Source organism: Dreissena polymorpha, chromosome 1 (assembly GCF_020536995.1).
Source record: "Dreissena polymorpha isolate Duluth1 chromosome 1, UMN_Dpol_1.0, whole genome shotgun sequence".
NCBI classification, from domain to species: Eukaryota; Metazoa; Mollusca; class Bivalvia; order Myida; family Dreissenidae; genus Dreissena; species Dreissena polymorpha.
In genome coordinates this window covers 32,938,991-32,961,671 of record NC_068355.1, presented here as the reverse complement: position 1 = coordinate 32,961,671, position 22,681 = coordinate 32,938,991, and the positions used below count along the sequence as shown (strand labels likewise).

Here is a 22,681-nt window from a genome sequence, read left to right as displayed (position 1 = left end):
GCCTGCAAATTTAAAGATCCGAAAAATACACCATACACTGTACTCCGCACAGTACACATCAAAGAACCCAGATAATCATTGTTTAAAAGTAATTTGTTGTCAGTAAAAGTCAACATGGGAGTTTAAAAGAGAAATATAGCACTTCTATATGACCGAAATTCAACAACAGAGGTGGTTTGATACATGCTCAGCCTCCGGTTTTACTTTTAACAATGACCCTCATCCGTCACAAACGCATGGATGAGGGGACATTATTTTCTGTAAAGCCTTTGGCTTTCGCATGTATCATAAGCATCGTTAAAGTCTGACAACAAAATTAGCTGGGCACAAAATACAAAAACCAATTCTCAAATTCATTTCCCGTCTAGATTGTATTCTTCACCATGAAGAAAAAAAAATTAAAACACATAGGTATACAACACAATAATAGGGATTCCATACCACCACCATATAAGACAGAACACAAAAGTAATAGTGACTGTTTATAAAAATACCCGAAACATCAAAAAAATGTATACAATACGGTTTAATTAGCCTACACTCTGTATATGTATACATGTACATTCAAACATATAACATATGAAAAAACACCATGCTTAATGACCCAATTAAACCTGTGAAAAAACTGCATTAACAAATGGTACTTCAGACCTTTCAACAATGTCTCTATAAAAAAAAACTTGTAGAAATTGGAGTTTGTATTCCATTCTGCCCTTTTAAGGATGTTAATAATAGAACAATATAATTTGCCGCAGAAACTGCTGCTGATCTGAATGAATGTGGCTTAAAAATAGACACATAAATACCTGACAAAACTAAAACATCCTTCGACCATCTTGCAATATTACTTGTAGACATTTCTTTATAAGAAACATAAGATAGTAAACACATGTAATACTTTGGGACCTAAACCATGCATAAACTTGTTTTAACAACTTACTAAATAATCTGGGTGCTGCACTATACCCAAACGGCAGGCAAACAAATGCATATAAAACTCCTTTTCATATAAATTTGAAAAACTTTTGATAGTATGGATGAATAAGAACAGAAAAATATGCATCTTGTAAATCCACAGATCAAAATAAATCATTTTCTTGAATTAATTCAAGCACTATCTTAAAATGCTCTTGTTTAAAATGTTTATAATGAACAAAATTGTTTAACTTTTTGAGGTTTATAATCAGTCTAAATTTTCGATTAGATTTTTTTACCACAAATATATTTGATATAAACTGGCATTGCTCCCACTCAGAATGGACAATAGCTCATTTATAGCTCACCTGAGCACAATGTGCTCATGGTGAGCTTTTGGGGTCGCCTTTTTGTCCGTCGTCCATAGTGCGGTGTACGTCATGCGGTGTCAACATTTGCCTTGTTAACACACTAGAGGCAACATTTATTGTCCAATCTTAATAAAATGTGGTCAAAAGATTGGTCTCAATGATATCTTGGATGAGGTCGAAAATGGTTATTTTTGCTTGAAAAACATGGCTGCCAAGGGTCGGGGCATTTTTCCTTATATTGCTATAGTAAAATCTTTTTAATACTCTAGAGGCCACATTTATTGTCCAATCATCATGAAACTTTGTCAGAAGATTCATCCCAATAATATCTTGGACGAGTTCAAAAATGATGCCGGTTAGTTGCAAAAACATGGCCGCCAGGGGGCGGGGCATTTTTCCTGATATGGCTATAGTAAAACCTTGTTAACACTCTAGAGGCCACACTTATTTTCCGATCTTCATGAAACTTGGTCAGAAGATTTTTCCCTATGATATCTTGGATGAGTTCAAAAATGGTTTTGGGTGCTTTAAAAACATGGCCACCAGGGGGCGGGGCATTTTTCCTTATATAGCTTTATATGGCTATATTAAAATCTTGTTAACACTCATGAGACAACATTTATTGTCCAATCATCTTGAAACTTGGTCAGAAGATTCATCCCTATAATATCTTGGACGAGATCAAAAATGATCCTGGATGGTTGAAAAACATGGCCGCCAGGGGGCGGGGCATTTTTCCTTATATGGCTATATATAGTAAAACCTTGTTAACTCTCTAGAGGCCACATTTATTTCCAATCTTCATGAAATTTGGTCAGAAGATTGGTCTCAATGATATCTTGGTTGAGTTCAAAAATGGTTACGTTTGCTTGAAAAACATGGCTGCCAAGGGGCGGGGCATTTTTCCTTATGTGGCTATAGTAAAATCTTGTTAACACTCGAGAGGCCACATTTATTGTCCGATCTGAATGAAACTTGGTCAGAAGATTTATCTCAATAATATCTTTGACGAGTTTAAAAAAGATGCAGGTTGGTTTAAAAACATGGCCGCCAAGGGGCGGGGCATTTTTCCTTATATGGCTATAGTAAAACCTTGTTAACACTCTAGAGGACACATTTATTTTCCGATCTTTATGAAACTTGGTCAGAAGATTTGTCCCAATTATATCTTGGATGAGCTGAAAATGGTTTTGGTTGCTTTTAAAAACATTGCCACCTGGGGGCGGGGCATTTTTCCTAATATGGATATTTATTGCTTTAGTTAAACCTTATTAAAACTCTAGAGGCCACATTAAATGTCTGAACATCATGAAACTTGGCCAGACAATGTGTCCCATTGATATCTCTGACAAGTTCGAAAATGGTTCCAGTTGCTTGAAAAACATGGCCACATTAAAAAATGGGTACGAAAGTTCAGTTTTGTTCTGGACCCGTTTGTACCAATAGTTAAAAAACGGAATATACACATTTTTTTAAATGGTTTCAAAACACAAATACCCTTGTATGTATGTAACTGTAGCTTATGTCTGGTTTGTTAAGTCACACCCACAACCTTGATTGTATTCTTTCTTGTAAATTCATGATAATATTTTCAAAGAAAATGACACTGATATAATTCTTGTTTTAAAGTGATATTATGCTTGTTTTAAAGTATATATGTATGTACTGTTGCTGATGTCTGGTTTGTTAAGTCACACCCACAACCTTGATTGTATTCTTTATTGTAAAGCCATGATAACATTTTATAAGAAAATACCCTCTTGTGTTCATGCTTTGAGAAAGTGGTATCACAGAGTACAAACTCCATATCATTGCAATGCACCCCAAACCTTTAATGCCAGGGTTTATACAAGCCCGATTAACTAGTTTGAATGTATATGCAAATACTAATAAACAAACAACTTTCCATTATAATTCCTATTCAACCAAACCCTTTCATTCAAAAGCAGTTTTTATTTGAAATTATAAGTGTATATGTTGTGTTATAACAATGTAAGGTAATTCACACAAAATTTTTGAGTCAATTAAATTGCATTAATATACATGTATACTGTATATATGGCCGAAAGTCTTGTCAAATGGAAAATGCAGAGGGATTTGGTCAGAAATACATCGTAATAATAGAGCTGTAACGATTCGGTTCAATGAATCGAAAAACTGGTTCAACACCGCCGATTCGATTTTGATACCAATTCGGCCAATTTCGATTCGATTTACTGCAATCCGGATTGGTCTGCATTTTAAACCTTTTTTTCCTAATCTGTCGTCTAAACTTTCTTGTCATTTGTAATACATCTTGTGATTGGTCAATATCCAATATGGCATCCAATGAACGAATGAATAACTTGCTAAGCATTACATCAGCCGGTATAGTAAAAAGGCTTTTTCAACTGCGCTGAAAGACGCACTGTCAAAATTAAAATCAAAAGTATGAGGACATTTCGGGTTTCGCGAAGGTTCTGATGCAAGGGCAACTGTCATAACGTGTTTTGTTGACATAATTTACCCTAAATCTGGAACCACTAGAAATTTGGGGCAACATTTAAAGACAAAACACTCGGTTGATATTTCAGATGTGATACATTGTTCATTTTATGCTATTTAAGAATAACTCAACAGAAAGTTTTGTTCAATAAATTTGTTTTTTATATAACAATGTTGTTTTTAAATTTTATTAAAAAAATTAAACACTTTAAATGTACAACATAATAAGTTAATAACAAATACCGAACATATTAGGAAGGGAAGTATATAAATGCCCTGGACAAACTAAACATGAAATAGTTTGCAAAAAAATTAGCAGCAAATAGTTTAATTTGAATCGAATTGAAAATAATCGAATCGGACCATTTAATATCGAAATCGAATCGAATAGAATGATGGGTGAATCGTTACAGCTCTTCATATTAACATATCATTATGCTTAAAAATTAACATGAAAAAAAATTTATTGTGACCATTTGTCAGTATTTATTTGACATGCACAAAAATATTAAATGCTTCTCAGACAAATATTGTGCAACCTTTATCTGAATATCACATGTTAGGGCGAAGTACAAATGTTTTGATCATCCAATGTTCTCAAAATGTGAAAACCAATAGATAAAGTCAGATACTAGTTCAGTTATCTTAAATTCACTTCACCCAATGATATGCATTATCTCATGTACTAAAATAACCTGATATGAATACACCTGAACAGGTAAAATGTTAAAACATCCATTGTACAGTATGGGGTAGCGTCCTCATTTATCTTGAAAATATCTTTGGTCAGATTAATGACTTTATATAATTGTCAAAAATCTATAAGATAACTAAAATATAGGATTGTATTTATCAGCCAATTAAGTTACAAACACAATATTAAACAGCCTTTGTACTGAGATTTTTGCATACTCTGATTTAAATGTAGTGTGTATGCAGGGTTTGCAGTAATATTACATAAGTGCCCCAGATAATTATTTGGGAAACAGGGTTTTCACCCATTGATTAAAAAAAATAGGGCGATTTCATTCTTGAAATAGGGTGAAATGAGTTGTAAAAGTGCATACCTTAAAATCATTGCTGCTTTACTTCTGTTGAAGCTGCACACTTGTATTCATTCAATAAAACAGAAAACTATCATAATTAACTGATTTGGCACTTATTGGCTCTTGCTTTCTTGGTTCGAAAAAGTTTACAATTGACTGATATTTTGGCGCAAAAATTTCGACCTTAGTACAGACACTTCACAAATACATGCACAATGAGTGATGGATTAAGTCAGATTGAAAATGCATGTATGTCGCTGTAAATAACTTTATGAGACACTTTATTACCCCTGCGAAAAATTCAAGAACTGTTCTTGATTAAGTTCTTGAACATGTTCCAGAACAGTTCAAGAACATTAAATGGCCATTCTTGAACTAGGATTTCCAGAACTAAGTTCAAGAACTTGTTCTAGAACAGAATTTATTCTGGAACGAGTTCTTGAACATGTTCCAGAACACATTCCAGAAAAGTTCAAGAACCAATTCCAGAACTTATAATTTTTTAACTTCGTTCAAGAACTTGTTCTAGAACAGAAATAAAAAACCCTCAGCGAGCTCAAATTTCTTAATCAATAATCAATTAGTTAGTTCTTGAATTTGTTTCAGACCAGTTCTGGAACATTTAATTGAACTTCTTTGGTTCATTTTTTTTAACTATAGCCCATATAAAAAACACTGCTTTTCTAGTGCAAACCTTAAATCACCTTTGACCCAAAATGGATGTGGCAGGTAGAATTCATATACATATGAATTTTGTCGGTTAGCATTTTCATTGAAGAGCAAATGTATTACAGTAAGTTAAAGACAGCAAGCAGGCTATTATTTTAGATCCAAGTTAAAAATTATGACAGATGGACAGAATGACAAACCAAATCCAATGATTTTTCATATGTTGCTTTATTCAAAAGGCTTATAGGTCAAGTCAGACTGCTCCATTTTTCTCCCTTCTAAGAACTTTCTGTAAGTTTTCAAATTTTTTTTGGAAAGTTGGCTTATCATATGAAGTGTATTTTAATACTAATATTTCCAGTTCCTTAAATTTGGTGTGATCTAACTGGGGTTTCACATTGTCCATACATTTGATAGTTCGCTTCCCTGTACGGGTGCAAGACACCAGTTCTTCCTGGGTGAACTTATATAGGCATAAATTTTTGAATTTGTTCTGATCCTCAATAGCCTTGCCTACAATGGCTTCAACATCTTGTTCACAGATTGCCTGGCACGGCTTAGTTTCAAGTATGGAATCAGCCTCCTTTTTTGACACACTTTCCTGTCCCTCTTTCTTCTTTGCCAACTGCCCCGTCCTGTCCGCTTTTTCCACCACTTGTTCTGTCTTAGAGTTAGATGCTTTATCTTTCTCCAACTCTGAGACCCTATCCTCGAGTTTCCTTAATTTTCTTCGAAGGCTACGAACATCTTCCTCCAGTCGTTTTATTTTATTTCTGAAAACATAAATTATTATCTGCAACAAGGGCTGTTTGTAAAACATGCATGCCCCCCATATGGGCTCTTCGTTGTAGTGACAGCCATTGTGTGAATATGTTTTTTGTCACTGTGACCTTGACCTTTGACCTAGTGACCTGAAAATCAATAGGGGATCAATTTACCTATGAAGTTTCATGATCCTAGCCATAAGCGTTCTTGAGTTATCATCCGGAAACCATTTTACTATTTCGGGTCACCCTGACCTTGACCTTTGACCTAGTGACCTGAAAATCAATAGGGGTCATCTGCCAGCCATTATCAATCTACCTACGAAGTTTCGTGACCCTAGGCCTAAGCATTCTTGAGTTATCATCCGGAAACCATTTTACTATTTCCGGTCACTGTGACCTTGACCTTTGACCTAGTGACCTGAAAATTAATAGGGATTATCTGCGAGTCATGATAAATCTACCTATCAAGTTTCATGATACTAGGCCTAAGCGTTCTTGAGTTATCATCCGGAAACCATTTTACTATTTCAGATCACTGTGACCTTGACCTTTGACCTAGTGACCTGAAAATCAATAGGGGTCATCTGCGAGTCATGATCATCTACCTATCAAGTTTCATGATCCTAGGCCTAAGCGGTCTTGAGTTATCATCCAGAAACCATTTTAATATTTCGGGTCACTGTGACCTTGACCCTTGACCTCAAAATCAATAGGGGTCACCTGCGAGTCATGATCAATGTACCTATGAAGTTTCATGATCCTAGCCCCAAGCGTTTTTGAGTTATCATCCGGAAACCACCTGGTGGACGGACCGACTGACATGTGCAAAGCAATATACCCCCTCTTCTTTGAAGGGGGGCATAACAAGTTTGGTTTTAATGATTTTATTCCTTACTTACTCAATAATGTAAGTTGCGTATGTGTTTGGTCAAAATCAGTACAAGTGCTGTCAATAAGGCTCGGTGGGTCATTGTCGGCTCGGGTACTACTTACATGTACACTGAGTACTCTTAAGTATTCTTACATGTACCCCGGGTATGGTAAATATACTTAAACGTACCCGGGAAATTTAATGCTGAATAGGTTGTTGTTGGCTATTTTGTTGAATTAATAATATTCACATTTATGTCCATTTTCTGTGAAATGACCTCTATATTATCGAAACTCGCACTCAAAAAGCATCTTGATGCAGTTTTTTTTTAAAGAGAAGTTTTAGATAATCGGTAGGGCGTTTTACGAAAAAGGATTTTGGGCGGGAATACAGCTCGGGCACAGTCTATTATCGACCGGGTACGATTAAGTATATTTACCGTACCAGGGGTACATGCAAGTATACTTAAGAGTATCCGGAGTACATGCAAGTAGTATCCGAGCCGACAATTACCAATCGAGCGTCAATAAGACATTTTTCCCAGCTTTTTTTTTACAGACGGACGATGTTGAAGTGATCCCAGAAGGTTGCAACTACCTTGTAGAAGGAGACATAAAAAGAAAAAACATGATTAAGTTTCTTTACATATCTTTAAAAGAAATGTTTTTGCTGCTGAATAAATGGATTTAGATCACAGGGGTGACCTAATGTGTGGGTTTCTAACCAGAACACTCAATATACTTGGTAGAAACTGGCAACTACTTGACTTGCAACAAAGAGTCCAAACTGGTGCAGCTGATTTTGCTTAAACATTTAAGCCTGAGAGAAGCTTTCAAACCAGACATATATATTGTGATGAAATAAAACCGTACCCAGATGCATCTTTTCTGTTTGAACCAACCCTACTGCTTAAATACTGGCTGCTTCCTGGAGTCTCTGTACAGATAAAGCAAACAAAGTTACCCTTGCAAAAAGTTAACCCACTTTCATACCAAAACACACTTAAACCAACATAAAACTGTGTTTTTTCTAAGTTTTTCTGAGCGGAAGTTGGTTTTTGCTAATAAAAGCTAGTTTTATGTGAGCTAAACTGTGCTTAACTGAGTTTAAAGTTGGTTTTTTAAAGTAGATGTGTGTTAAAGCGAGTTTTTTTGCTGTAAGAAGTTGGTTTTTTATGTGACAAAAGTGAGTCTTTTTATTTATGAGTTGGTTTATGTGTGTTTAAGTGTGTCTTTTTGTTTCATAAGCGAGTCTTTTACAACAGAAGTGGGTCTTTTTATAAACAGAAGTGGGTTTAAGCGAGTTTAAGTTGGTCTTTTTATAAATAATTTGAAAGCCGCAACAAGGCTAAAAGACTCACTTTAACACACTTTTCAATAAGTTGGTCTTTTGTTTATTAACATAACTCAACAATAAAACAATAATTCTTCAACTAGGTCTTTGTTTCATGTTTATAGCCATATATTATCAAGGTGAATTGTAAAGGGGCTTTTTTTACAGCTTGTTTGCCATTGCACCTGTTGTACATTTGTGGGTTCCCCATAATTTTAAGGAAATATTGGATAAAAATTGCTCTTTCAGAACATCACAGGTTCACAGATACTATAAAAATGTTAAAATGTTCAAACTTAGTTTTATACCTGAATATGAAATTGTTTGTCTTTCACTTTGAATCAATACATAAATATTAAATATATTATGAGAACAATCACACATCTATAAAAATGTGAATACTTCCATTTAATTCATGTTCTTTGGAGAATTCAATAGACTTACAGTTTGTTTTTTTATTCATTTTTTTTTAGGGGGAGGGTGACACTGTTTCTATAATAAATAAAACTAGTTTCAGTGTGAAAGTGTTGATTAATATATGGAAACTTATGTGGGCTTGCCAGCATCAATTATATCTCCTCAACATAAAAACAATAACTATTTTAACTTTCTTATACTGATATTTAACCCCAATACAATTAATGTCTACCACATTGACCTTTAACATACAATTTAAAAGGCAATAAAAATAAATAATATTTATAATATTATTATTTGCTAACACCATTCAGCATGTTATATTGAAATATTCACAATTGACTATAATATGCTAAGGGTGCTGTGTATTATTCAATAAATACATATATGTTGGTGTTGAAATCAGTAGATATTTCTCAGATTTAGTAATTGGCTGACACACATAAGAGATTAGCCCTCCCCCCCCCCCCATTAAATCATAAACATTAATCCTTATCACTGTATCAGTGCTCCATCTATAGGCCTAACAAAGGGTTGTTGATAGACTTTTGATTGGCTGAGCCACCATCTATTTGAAAACAAGAGACTTTGATTGGCTGGAGACAGGAAGTTATGTTTTGAAAACAAAGGGGGTTTTCATCAACTGACTTTGAGCTTTAAGTTATAATTGAGTAACATTAAGACTTATAATTCTAGTTTAAAATGTCATGAATAACTTTTAGCATGAAGTATTGTGTGGTGAAAACAATGTGTATTTACTACAATGTGTAAATCAACAATAAGTTTGTTGCAAAGGAGATTCAAAGTGGATGGTTAAAGTGATATGGTCTCATAATTCATCAACTGCCTGTTATCTTGGAATACTGAAGAACAGTTGTTTTAGGTTTGTATTTTCATTTTTACATCACTTTTTTATTTAGTTTTATATTGAATTAATTATTATCATTATCATATTTATGTATTGTCACTGGGAAATGTAAATGGATAAGTATAAATGTAATGTGAATAATTATGGCTGTAGTTTATGATTATTGTCATCTTAAATGTTATTTATACCTATTTCTGGTCATTAATGAACAGATTTCTTTCCCACATATTCAATGAAAATTTTCATATTTTAAATTTGAAGGTTAAACTCCCAAGGTGAAATTTACATTGATTGGAAGATTCTTTGGATAGAATATTCCTGCCAAAAGACAGCAGAAGGGGGACTAACTGATGCATGGATTTTTACACCAGATTTTACCCTGCACGAGCAGGCCAACTTGAGGAGATCAGGAGTGGGAAAACCGAGCCCTGTCCTTGATCAAGAAAAGTTGGATTTGTTGAGAGGTAAAACTAAACAGGTTTTAGCATTTGAAAGGCGTCACACTTCCGACCAGTCCACACAGCCAAATGAGATCACATATCTTGGTACATTTTCAAACAGTATTTTCTACCACACGTAATTTCTTTTAATTATTTATGACAAGCGTTAAGTCACATGTGATCACAGGATTTAAATTGCAAAAATAAACAAACAAAAACAACAAGCAAACAAACTTGTTTTGATTTAAATTAATAATATTTATAGTAACAAGATATACCATAACAGCAATATTTATCACTTACATTATAAAATATCTTTCAGGACCTGATCTCAAATGAGATCATGCACAAGACGCACCTCGCAAAGGCCATGACAGTATAGTTTTCAGACCTGATCAGCTGGTGACTGCTCTATGAAGTGTTGTTCAACCTACCCTAAGGGGGAGATTCGAGAGGGTCTCCTGATTGCTGAACACTACGCCATGGTTGGTATGATTCTTTTTTTTTAGGGAAAAAGGGGATTTAAATATATAGGTGTTCTACTGCCTCCATATTCATTTTGAAACAAACATAATGCAATTAATTCAAATTTGACTCCAGCACATAATCTGTCTTGCGTTAATTTAATACTACTGCTCAAATTTAAGAGTTACTAAAAATTGTGTTTGTGTATAAAAAAGTTTTGAGAATTTAACACATAGGCAGACAAAAATAACCTCAGTATAAAGTTAACGATCAAGCTCTCATTTTGAACGATATAAAAATTAAAGCAACAGTAATTTGCCTTCTTGTTTCAAAAACCTCTTTTGAAATCCTTCTAATGTAGATGATGTTAAAATGGGATATCTGAACTGATGATATTGATGTAAAAGTTTATTCCACCAAAATCAAGTCATTCAGATCAGACTTGATTTGGGTGGAATAAACTTCTACATGTTTTTTGAATAATGTAATGTACAGTAAAATCCTGCATTGATTGTTCATATACATTTCAGATGTCATCTCCAAAAAGTTCGCCCTGCCCATATCAACAGTGGAAGAGAACATGAGATTGGCCTTGAGGAGGCTTTGTGTCATGTACTGCGGGGAGAATATATAAACTGTGTAGTGCTGAGCAATATGTTCCTTTGTTCATAGGTGTAAATATGTGTAAAGGGCTATTCCAGGAAAATATAGGATGAAGGATTCCTTAATGGCGTCATTTTATAAATCCCGTACCACCAATACAGTTAAAAACAATTATTATTAATTTTATCCTCTGTATCACCCCTCACTAACTGAAACTGTATATATCATGGTTCATACCCTTCCTCCCATTTTTACCTGTGGTAGCCCTAAGAGGAGAATGTTATTTATTTTAATTTATTATGTTAAATGTGCTCGCATATTGTGATAATGTATCTTGGGTAGATGTTTTCCTGGTTTTGTTAAAAATGCACTGTAAAAATGTTCACATTATTTGTTTTTTTAATATAAACATATTTTTTTGCAAATTGTGTGTGTCTTTTCTTTTTAATCACATGGGGCTTGTAATGATCTGTTGTCATTTTATCTCAAATACCCTTTTTACCATAAAGGTGTAAATATATTTTTTTACAAAGTTTACAGGTCAGACAAGCAAAATTTTATGATCCCTTAAGCGAACAAAAGACTCACAAAAACCAACTTAAACACACTTTTGTAGACAGAAGTGTGTTTAAGTTGGTTTTTTGTGAGTTTTGGTATGTTGGTTTTTTGTGAGTTTTGGTATGTTGGTTTTTTATGAGTTTTGGTATGTTGGTTTTTTGTGGGTTTTGGTATGTTGGTGTTTTGTGAGTTTTGGTATGTTGGTTTTTGTGAGTCTTTGTAACACACAAAAAACCAACATACCGAAACTCACAAAAAACCAACTTACCAAAACTCACAAAAAACCAACTTACCAAAACCCACATGTGTAACAAGTGAGTTTTTTCTGTGTTCAACTCAGTTTTAACCAAGTTGTTAAAAATACCCACTTTAAACACAGAAAAAACCAACTTACCAAAACTCACAAAAAACCAACATACCGAAACTCACAAAAAACCAACATACCAAAACTCACAAAAAAACAACTTACCAAAACCCACATATGTGTAACAAGTGAGTTTTTTCTGTGTTTAACTCAGTTTTAACCAAGTTGGTAAAAATACCCACTTTAAACACGGAAAAAACCAACTTACCAAAACTCACAAAAAACCAACATACCAAAACTCACAAAAAACCAACTTACCAAAACCCACATATGTGTAACAAGTGAGTTTTTTCTGTGTTTAACTCAGTTTTAACCAAGTTGGTAAAAATACCCACTTTAAACACAGAAAAAACCAACTTACCAAAACTCACAAAAACCAACATACCAAAACCCACTAAAAACCAACTGCCAATACCGCTTGGTTTAACACAGATAAAACCCGTGTTAAACTCGAGTTTTACACACTTATTTGGGAAGGGTAGTGCAAGAAGTATTTTTAAGGCTTGATAAAACACATTACCAGCAGTGAATTTATACTCTCCCCCCTCCTTGACAAATAATGGTTATTTCTAACTACAGTAACTGTACAGAAAATACTGCACTTCAGGGTTCGACACTAAGGCACGTCCGACAGACATTGTCTAGTAAGATCGGTGGTTTGGCTAGTAAAACTGCGGGCTAGCTTGTCCGACTGGTAGTACATAAATTAAAAATCTATACTGATTCATATAACTATAAATAACTGCTGTGAAAACCTTTACTTTTAATGTGTAAAATTACTCTTGTATCCTTTATTTACATTAAAACAAAACTTAGTATATTTAAATAAACGCGGAGCGTTCACATGATTCATCGCTATTTTTAGACGCAAAGCAGAGCTTCCTGCAGAAATTGCTTGTTTCACTTGGTCAAGTTGTCATAAATATTAATGATTTTCTGCAGTGTCGTAAAACTGTAGAGCATGATTTTATGACTTCTATCGAAAATCGGTATCGTCAATGTAAACATTTTTGCGTAGCAGACAAGATAATGTAATTTAAAATGTCGAACCCTGCACTTAAATAAATCATGGTATATATATTGACATAGCAAAAAAAATAAAACATCGAATAGGAAAGAAAACTTCACCAAATTTTGGCTTGATAGCATAAAATGTATCAAGCAAGTCCACAGTAAATCAGCCAATGTTCACAGCTAAGCTATAACAATTAATGTTATATATTATGATATTAGCTAAGATACTTTTTGAGATAAGCTTCACACTAACTTTTTAGACAGACATATGGGTAAAGGTGAATCTAAAAGTCTGACCCCCCATCAATTTTTTGGGGAAAAAATATGCCAATATATTTTTAGATTACCTTCAAGCTTCAAAACTTTCCTTGCTGAGTGAGGCACGATTGGTGAACCCTCTGACCTTTCCAGATGTCTTTTCTTAGGAGTCACTGCAAAGAAGAGAACAAACATGATCAAATGTTTACAATATACAAAGCATGTGCAGCCTTCGAGTTAGCCTATAAGCCCGAGTTGATTCTTGGGCCGGTCGGTCGATCCTAAATGCTTATAAATAGCCTGACTGGTCGATTAAATATTTGAGCGTAAAATTGTAAACAAACTGAAAAACTGTAACTACTATTATATCAATTACCTGATACATACGCGTTTTTAAGTCACAATTTAATTCGCTATAATTCTCGGGTAAATGCCTAAAATGACGTAAGTTTTAAAGAATTGCATGAACACATGCGACCACCATACCGATATTTTTTAAACATGATAATAATTGAATATGCATTAAAATAAAACCAAACATTGGTAAAACTGATTAACCCTTTGCATGCTGGGTAATTTGTTGTCTGCTAAAATGGTGTCTGCTGAATGTCTAAAATTAGCATTTTCTTTAAAAAAAAATATCAAAGGATACTATCAGAATAGCAAACAGTTTGAATCCTGATGAGACGCCACGTTCTGTGGCGTCTCATCTGGATCCAAACTGTTTGCAAGGCCTTCAAAATTCCGTTCCAGCGCTTATAGGGTTAATGGAATCATTTAATGAGAACATGTGTGATAATAAAGTTACAACAAACAGCATAATTATCTGGTGCATTTTGTATATTAAAAAACATTTCAAAAGGAAACAGAATACCCTTTATTACTGTAATCACATGCATCTGTTTTTACTAATGGAAGTAGATTTTCTGATTGTTAATAACTATTTTGGTGTTCATGGCCAAAAAAGTCAACAAATTTATATTGACCTCTTCAGGCTATTGAACATGTCTTCTGGCTATTCAAAATTCCATCAGATTATCCCAATGGGCTATTGGGCTAAAATATTTAGTGTGAAGACTGCATGTGTTTTAAAATTCATTAAAAATTAAATTGTATCAGTTTAAAATGCTTAAATTTTTATATGTTTGACATAAGATTGTCATGTACATTTGAATTTAGGTTTCATGATGTTAAACATACTTGGAATGATAACTGTAATAAAATATGAAAAATTTACCATCAGATGTCACAGATTTCCGTGGGGAGCGCCTCAGAGGCACTTCAGATTTGTCTGTATTGCCTTCCAGTGATTGTTTTCCTTCTTCATAAAGATCAGGCTGTCCTAAAAAAATCTTATTTATTTTAACATGGTTATCTCACATTTTCTTTGTTTTAACCCTTTCAGTGCGGGAACCGAATTTTAAGGCCTTTGCAAACAGTTTGGATCCAGATGAGACGTGGCGTCTCATCAGGATCCAAACTGTTTGCTATTCTTGTAGTATTCTTTGAAAAAAATCAATGAAAATGCTATTTTTAGAAATTCAGCAGACGACATTTTAGCAGACGACAAATTTCCCAGCATGCAAATGGTTAGGGAAACTTAGCGCAGCTAATTTAAACTGTTGTCAATACAGTTTAAATAATCATCAGTCAGACTCAAATTGTTCAATCAACACAAATACACTTTGTAAACCATATCCAGCAATATCTAGCTATAAGCTTACTTATCTCTTCAAGTTCACAAAATTTGTCCGTGGGATCTGCAGTTAATGGCAGGATTTCACTCTTTAACCATTCTGTCATTTCCTTTTTGCCTGAAATGTGATCAAAAAAACGTGGGTCGGTAGGTAGGCTTTTTTTCCTTATTTTCACAACACTTAATTGAATATTTAACTCAATGAGAACGTTATTTTCAGGTATCAGCAGTGTGAAATGCATAACTTTCAGATATAGTTCTTAACAAGAAGATGTTTGATCCAGATTGTCTTTATCTGTAAATTACTGTACAAATAACTATTCTTTGAAAACTAAAGACTGCATTTTGAATAAAGCATTTATTGACTAGAATGAATGTAAATGAAACAAAACATTTACAAAAATAAGAGTTCTGAACGATTCAGACGCTTACCGCAGTTGCGTAAATTTTGGACATAAAATTCGGATGCGGATTTTGTAACAAAAATACTTTTGTCTTGATCTGTAAATTACTGTACAAATAAATATTCTTTGAAAACCAAAGACTGCATTTTGAATAAAGCATTTATTTACTAGAATAAATGTAATTGAAACAAAACATTAAGTAACAAAAATAACAGTTATGAACGATTTAGACGCTTTCCGCAGTTGCGTAAATTTCGGACATAAAATTCGGATGCGGATTTGTAACAGAAGAAACTTTTGAGTCGGCGATTTAAAAACAGGGTCGGTCGGGTAACCGGAAACAAGACTTCTTTTTTTAAGCCAAATTAACTTACCTCCCACGTTCAATATGCGGAATTTCCAAAGGCCTGGAAACCCAAAGAAAACAGATAGCCCACACATTCCAGGTTTGTACTCTTCTTTTGGCAGTTTTGGCTCAGTAACATACATCAAGTTGTGTACAGATAGCCTGTTTCCGTCAGTTAACCATCTCATCACCGCAAACTTCTTGTTTTCTTTCAACTTGTTCGCCATTGTTTCGTACTTTCTTTGTGGTTGCAGACGACAATTGTTTCTTTGCGCCAAAATAACGATTCAGCATCAGCAAATTTCATTGGGCGGATAATATCGAACAGCCAATCATGCGAGGTCTTGTTTCGCTGTGACATTAAGTAAATAACCTAAACGCTGACTGGTTTTGTGTGGGAATCGATTGACCAATAGAATGGCCGTTTACGTAAATGCTTTGGCAGATATTTAAATATGGCTGCCAAACAGGAAAACTTCCAGAAAGTTATTGATGGCGAAAATTTAAAATACAAGTGTTCATTGTGCTCACGCCAGTTAAGCTCGAAACAGAATATATTGCATCATTTGCACAAAACACACGGCCTGTGTAAGCTATTATTATTTTTTTCCTCTATTGAAAGTAAAACTTGATAGGATTTTTGGTTTCTGGTCAACTCGTTCCCTAACTCGTCATCGATTTGGTCACAGGTACTTGAAACAATTTTTTGGTCCTTATATATATAATAAGAGTAAAGGCACCCTACGATGATTTCACAGGTGTATTGAATAACACAATGCAACAGCATATTAGATCAAACAATGCACACATATGTTGTTGTGGTTGCCAGCAGGAAGCGTCCATCTATGATAAAATACCTTTTATTTGATGAAAATCGTCCAAGTATGTCCAAAACAGCCAAAAGTTTCACAAATAGCACCCCAAAATCAAAGTGTGTAATTCCCGACGTCCAGCTGTCAGTAATGAATGAAGGCGATTTTCGGTCGATTGTTCACAATTAAACAAGAACTTTGCTATATCTTGACCATGTACTGATAATTTTCGTGTGCTTTTGTCGGGAAATATACATGATGACTGTATATTGGAAGCATTTGTAAATATCATGTTAACATTAAAAATCGTAGTGTGTTTCGGATTACTAATTATTATTCTCATTTGGAAATTTTACGGAACATTTATTCTTGTGTTATATGTGTTATGATTTAAATATTAATTTGTCAAAACGCTTAACATGTCGTATATTCATTCATATTGTAGACGTACCTGTGAATTAAAAAACATAATTTTTATAGAATCTACGTATTAATTTTGATATCTTTATTTTTATAGGCCACAGTATTTAAACAATTTTTAATAACAATGTTTTTATTTTTTGGCATGTCCAGTAGCAGTAGCGTTGGGCGGTGGTCACTGATAAGAACGGAAATTGTCTGCATTTACCGACTAGGCTAAAGTAATACACGCTGCGTGAATAAGGGAACGCGGCGTAACGCCAAGCGTTTTATCAAGTTCACCTCGCTCTCCAACGCGTGGTGAACACTCGCTAGCAGAAAAAAAAAACGCGGGGGGAGTGCGTTTTTTTGGGAAAACGCGTGGAGTGTACTGTACAATGATAAATATTATGATGAAATGAAAGCAGTATTTTAGCCTAATACTATCAATGAAAACTAAATATTTTGCCTGCCCTTGGGTATATTATTCAGCAAATTAAAATTCCAACATTCTCTGCTTGGAATCTTTGAACTTACATACACATTATATTTACAGACCCTGTAAAACGGCAGAAGAAATTGTATCTAGATAATAAAGATTTGGACATTCCTCAACGTACATTACGTAGATGGAAAAGACAGAAAATCCAGACAGCAATCCACAGTAACGAACAAGATCTGCTTCTGCTCAAAGCAAATATAAATTTTGAAAGTCAAGGTAAGGAAATTAAATTGTAAAATTGTTACTTTATGTTTTATTGGGCTCTTCATTCTTTGTTGTTTTTTTGGGGGCTCTTCAGTCGTTTTACGTCACTTGTCATGCTGCGGTGGTAAGCTTTTGTTATCATCTGACCATCCAGAGATAAGTACTTTTACTAACCTGTCCTTATAAACTGATTGGGCCATTTATTGCCAATTTTAATAGGAATATTTATTTGATTAAGCATTACCAAAGTTGTTAAAAGAATTTTGATCTATATGAAGTCCAGTGGATATCTTGGTATGCTAATTTGTTGAAAAAGATGACAACTTAGAGTCTTCCTTCTAAGTAACATAGATAAATATAAACTAAACATTAAACACTTCTAAAAGTTTTGTTATTTAAGGTTTGATTTGGATCCCTGAAAGTCTTCTTGTTTATCATAGTGTCAAATTCTTTTACTGAATATTTCTAATTTTAGGTGTGGAAACACAAAAGTGTGATTCAGAAGCTTCTTCCCAGGAGTGTAATGTAGAAACTTCCTCCCAGGAGCGTGATGTAGAAACTTCTTCTCAGGTGTCTAATGTTGAAACTTTTTCTCAGGTTTCTGATGTAGAAACTTCTGTAGCAAGATCTGACAGAGATACTGATATTGACATTGACAGTGTTGTTAGTGATACAGATAGCGATTTACTATTCAGTAATAGTAGTGGGTCACCGTGCATGCTTATCCGAATTGTCAGATGCTGGATCTAATTCTTCAAATTCAGAATATATGTCAGATTTCTTCCATACAGATGAAGAAATATCAGATATAAATACTGTTTCAGCTTCCAACTCTGACAGCGATTTATCTTCTGATACAGAGTCGCAATATTCATCATTCTCCGACACTGCTAATGTTCTTTCAAAACATCAGAATGACATGTTGACAAATGAACTAGAGGCATTAACAATAGTGTCTTGTTTTCGTCGTCACAACCTGACCACCAGTGCTTGCAAGGACATAATGAACACAGTGAAATCAGTTTGTAATGATTCAAAGAATGCTCACATGCTCAACTACGATTACTTAATGACCTTTTTTGACTCAAACCCACTGAATGAAGTTCATTATTGTGAAGTATGCTGTGCCGTGTTTCCAAAGGACCTAGATATATTTCAGTGCTGCACTATAAGCTGCGAGGGTTTGCGTTACAAAGGCCCAAGATCGAAACAGAACAACAAGGATAGACAGGCTAGAAAATGCTTTATCATTGCTGACATGAAAAATCAGCTTAGAGATCTTCTTCAGTCACCAGGTAAATTTTAGCTGGATTTTGTCAGTCACCATTGCTTGTTAAATCATGACAAGTTTAGCTATTGTGATCGCCGTGTCCATCATCTGTCATGAATAACAATTTTGAAATGACATCTCATGAAACCATGGTTCACTTAAAAAAAATCAATGCAAATGTTTCTTTGGTGACTATCTAATAAAAATTACTAAAACCGCTCTGCTCCACTGATTAATATGGCTGCCAGAGTTAAAACTGAAAAAGACAACATCTCCAATTATGTTCCACTAGTCCCATTTGTCATCATTTCACATGAATGTTCATTTGGTGGCCCTCTACCAAAGCAGCTCAGATCATTCCATTAGACAAAATGGTAACCATAAATGTAGCTAAAAGTAAAAAAAGGTTTCAGCAACATCTGTCTAACCACTAGTTCAATTTGAAATAATTACTTAAATTTGTCTGCACAAGATGGCTGCCAGAGACAAAAATAAAAACTTTTTTACAAAATGTCGTAAACACAAGTTGGTCTGATTTAGAAATGATTTCTCATGAATGTCCCTGCACACACAAAAAAAATTGCTCAAATTGTTATGCTCCACTGAACAAAGTCAAACTGGCCCTGCCCTGGGGATTATCAGTTTGATACATAGATAAAACTTTGAAAATCTTCTTAAGAACCATAGGACCTAGAGCTTTTATATTTTGTACAAAGCATCGGCTGAGTTCGACCAAGTTTGTTCAAATCATGACCCCCAGACAGGCCTGTGATTTCAGGGCTGGTCCTAATTTTATAGAAATATGTAGTAGAAACACATTGAAAATCTTTTTCAGTACCATATGACCAAGAGCTTAGATATTTTGTAAGTAGTATATCATAACAAACAAATCTCAGAAACCATTATTACATATTGAGCTAAGATGTTTGACTTGTACATCATCAAGCAGTATTGATCTTTGCATCGATCATGAGTCTTGACCTTTTAACCTATTTCTCAGGTGAACGACACAGGGCCCTCTTGTTGCAAATTACTGGTCTTGTTGACACATAAAAATTGTCTATTAATTAAAAACTGTCTTACTTATAAGTAACTTTATGTTTCAGGTGTTATGGATGATATCAGATCACAGAAAGCTGCAGCACGTTCTCAAATGGACCAGGATACTGTAACAGATATCATTGATGGTACAGCTTATAGGAAAATGCTGACTGGTGATGGATTTCTGAATAATGCAGATTACAATTTAACTGCTATAATAAATACAGATGGCGTCAATCTGTACTCCTCTTCAAAGGTTGAACTGTGGCCAGTCTTCCTGGTAATAAATGAACTCAGTCCAAAGGTCAGATTTTCTCGAAACAATGTTCTGTTGGTTGGAATCTGGCAAGGAAAAGGCAAACCCCCATTTAGACCATATATAGAAAGTATAGCACCTCACCTAAATGAACTGTATATGGAAGGGATTGACCTAGTTTTGAAGGGTGATAAAATAAATGTAAAAGTCAAAGTTGTGTGTGGTGTGTTTGACTTGCCAGCAAAAGCAGGCATTCTGAATATGACCTACTATAATGGAGAAAATGCATGCATTTCATGTGAAGAACCTGGCCTAAGAGTAAAACAAGGAAAAGGATCTGCTAGGTCTTATCCTTACAGAAATGGTCTCTATACATTCAGAAAGCATGAAAATGTTCTGAATTGTATGCATTTAGCAACTGACAAACAAAGGATAAAGGGCTTTAAAGGTGTATCTGGACTAAACTCTATTGAATCTTTTGATCTTGTAGATGGTATAGTTCCAGACTACATGCACGGAGTTCTGCTTGGAATCACAAATGTACTTATGTCTAAGTGGTTCTCACCAACAGAAAGCAACAAGGCCTACTTTGTTGGAAAACATCTGAAAAAAATTTCCTCCCGTCTACAGAATATACAGCCTCCAACAAGCATTGAAAGACTACCGCGCGACTTAGAAAAGAATTACAAAAATTTGAAGGCTACTGAATTACAGGCATGGTTACTTTTCTATGCAGTGCCATGTTTAGTTGGAATTTTGCCTGAGGTTTATCTAGCCCACTTCTCATGTCTTTCTGAGGCAGTGTTCATTCTCCTTGGAGATCATATAATGCCATCAAGCTTACAGAGAGCAGAACGCCTATTGGACCAGTTTTGCTCATCATTTTCAAAATTGTATGGGGAAGGATGCTGTGGACTAAATGTCCACAACACATGTGTTCATTTAGTTAGTTATGTGAAACTGTGGGGCCCACTCTGGGCCTGGAGTTGTTTTGGCTTTGAAGACAATAATGCTATGCTTTTGCAGGCTGTACATGGAACAGGTGTAGTTACAAAACAAATAATGTGGTACAAACAAGTAGAAGCTACACTACGCAGAAAATCTCTTCATGAAGTTAAACAAAAAATCTGGAAAAAAACATACAAAGCGGAAAACTGTGATGTTTCTGGGAAAATGACAGCAATTGGAAATGATGGAACTGAGAATTTACTTGTAAAACTGGGTGTTGATAGTGATAGGAATGTGAAATTAATTTCAAGGATAAGTATCAATGGGCGTAATTTCTGTTCATTGAATTACACACGAATGAAGAAGCGAGCCTGTAGCTATGTTTTATATGAAGATACGAATGTGGGATGTGTTGAGTATTTTGTTATCAATACAGATTCAGGTGTAGTTTATGCAGTTCTTGAAAAGTATGACTCTTGTGAAGATGTACAACTTTCTCAGTTACCTGCTGGAAAACATCTTGTCCCTATAACAGCCACTGGTATCAAATATGTGATTCCTGCTGACAGTTTAATTGATACGCTTGTGTACATTAAAGTCTGTCCTGAAGTTAGTGCATGTATTTCACTAATGCCCAGCACTCATGGACATGCCATCTTTAAATGAAATTTTGCATCACCTGCATTGTGGTTATCATACGAAATGTCAAATAGTTTGTACAAGCTTAATCATAAACCTTTACCTTTTAATATTAGAAAAACTGATCGACTTGGGATTAAAAAACACTGAGAGTCACAGTATTTGTCTTAAAAATATCCTTAATTATTGAGGGGAGTTTTGAGTAAAAGACCCAGATCTGAAAATGTACATCTTTTTGTTTTCAATGTCCTGTTTCAGCAGAAACAAAGTAATGTACACGAACAAATTAATATTTACATAAATATTCAACACAATGGTTCTTTAGCGAAATATTCAACACAATGGTTCTTGAGTCTCAGGGTCACAACCTAAAGATGAAAGAATCTGTAGTTCCAGAATTTATCCTGAAAATTTCTAGAAGAAATATTTGACAATGATAATAACAGTTCTAGAACTAATAGCAGTTCTTGTACCAAATTCTTACAACTTGATGAAAGAAAAAATCTTTGTTCTTGAACAGTTCAAGAACTATATCTGTTGTTAAATTACTGTTCAAGAAATAATAGCAGTTCTTGAACCATGTTCAAGAACATTAATTCCTGTTCAAGAACAGTATTGTTAGTTCAAGAACTACATAAGTTCTTGAACATACTCTTCAAGAACTAATACAAGTTCTTGAACCATGTTCAAGAACATGAATCTTTGTTCAAGAACAGTGTCGT

At 34.4% G+C, this 22,681-nt stretch overlaps 4 protein-coding genes across 4 annotated transcripts in view; 3 read left to right on the top strand and 1 right to left on the bottom strand.

Annotated features, from left to right (window-relative positions):
- The window catches only part of LOC127875800 (uncharacterized), a 215,757-nt gene that overhangs the window by 113,081 nt on the left and 79,995 nt on the right, over nt 1-22,681 (top strand). The gene's annotated exons all lie outside the window — the stretch shown is intronic.
- LOC127875769 (uncharacterized) overlaps nt 1-22,681 on the top strand; it is a 138,785-nt gene that overhangs the window by 64,579 nt on the left and 51,525 nt on the right. The window lies entirely within an intron of this gene.
- LOC127875816 (uncharacterized) lies at nt 5,732-15,444 on the bottom strand. The gene is made up of 5 exons (XM_052420572.1): nt 15,167-15,444; nt 14,680-14,784; nt 13,532-13,615; nt 7,996-8,059; nt 5,732-6,258 (listed from the first exon to the last, which is right to left on the bottom strand). The coding sequence occupies exons 1-5, from the start codon at nt 15,378-15,380 to the stop codon at nt 5,739-5,741; spliced, it is 987 nt and encodes a 328-aa protein (XP_052276532.1). The 5' UTR covers nt 15,381-15,444; the 3' UTR covers nt 5,732-5,738.
- On the top strand, nt 16,302-22,008 carry LOC127866023 (uncharacterized). The gene is made up of 4 exons (XM_052406300.1): nt 16,302-16,476; nt 18,281-18,472; nt 20,182-20,262; nt 21,319-22,008. Exons 1-4 carry the CDS (start codon nt 16,344-16,346, stop codon nt 21,984-21,986), a joined length of 1,074 nt encoding a protein of 357 aa, XP_052262260.1. The 5' UTR covers nt 16,302-16,343; the 3' UTR covers nt 21,987-22,008.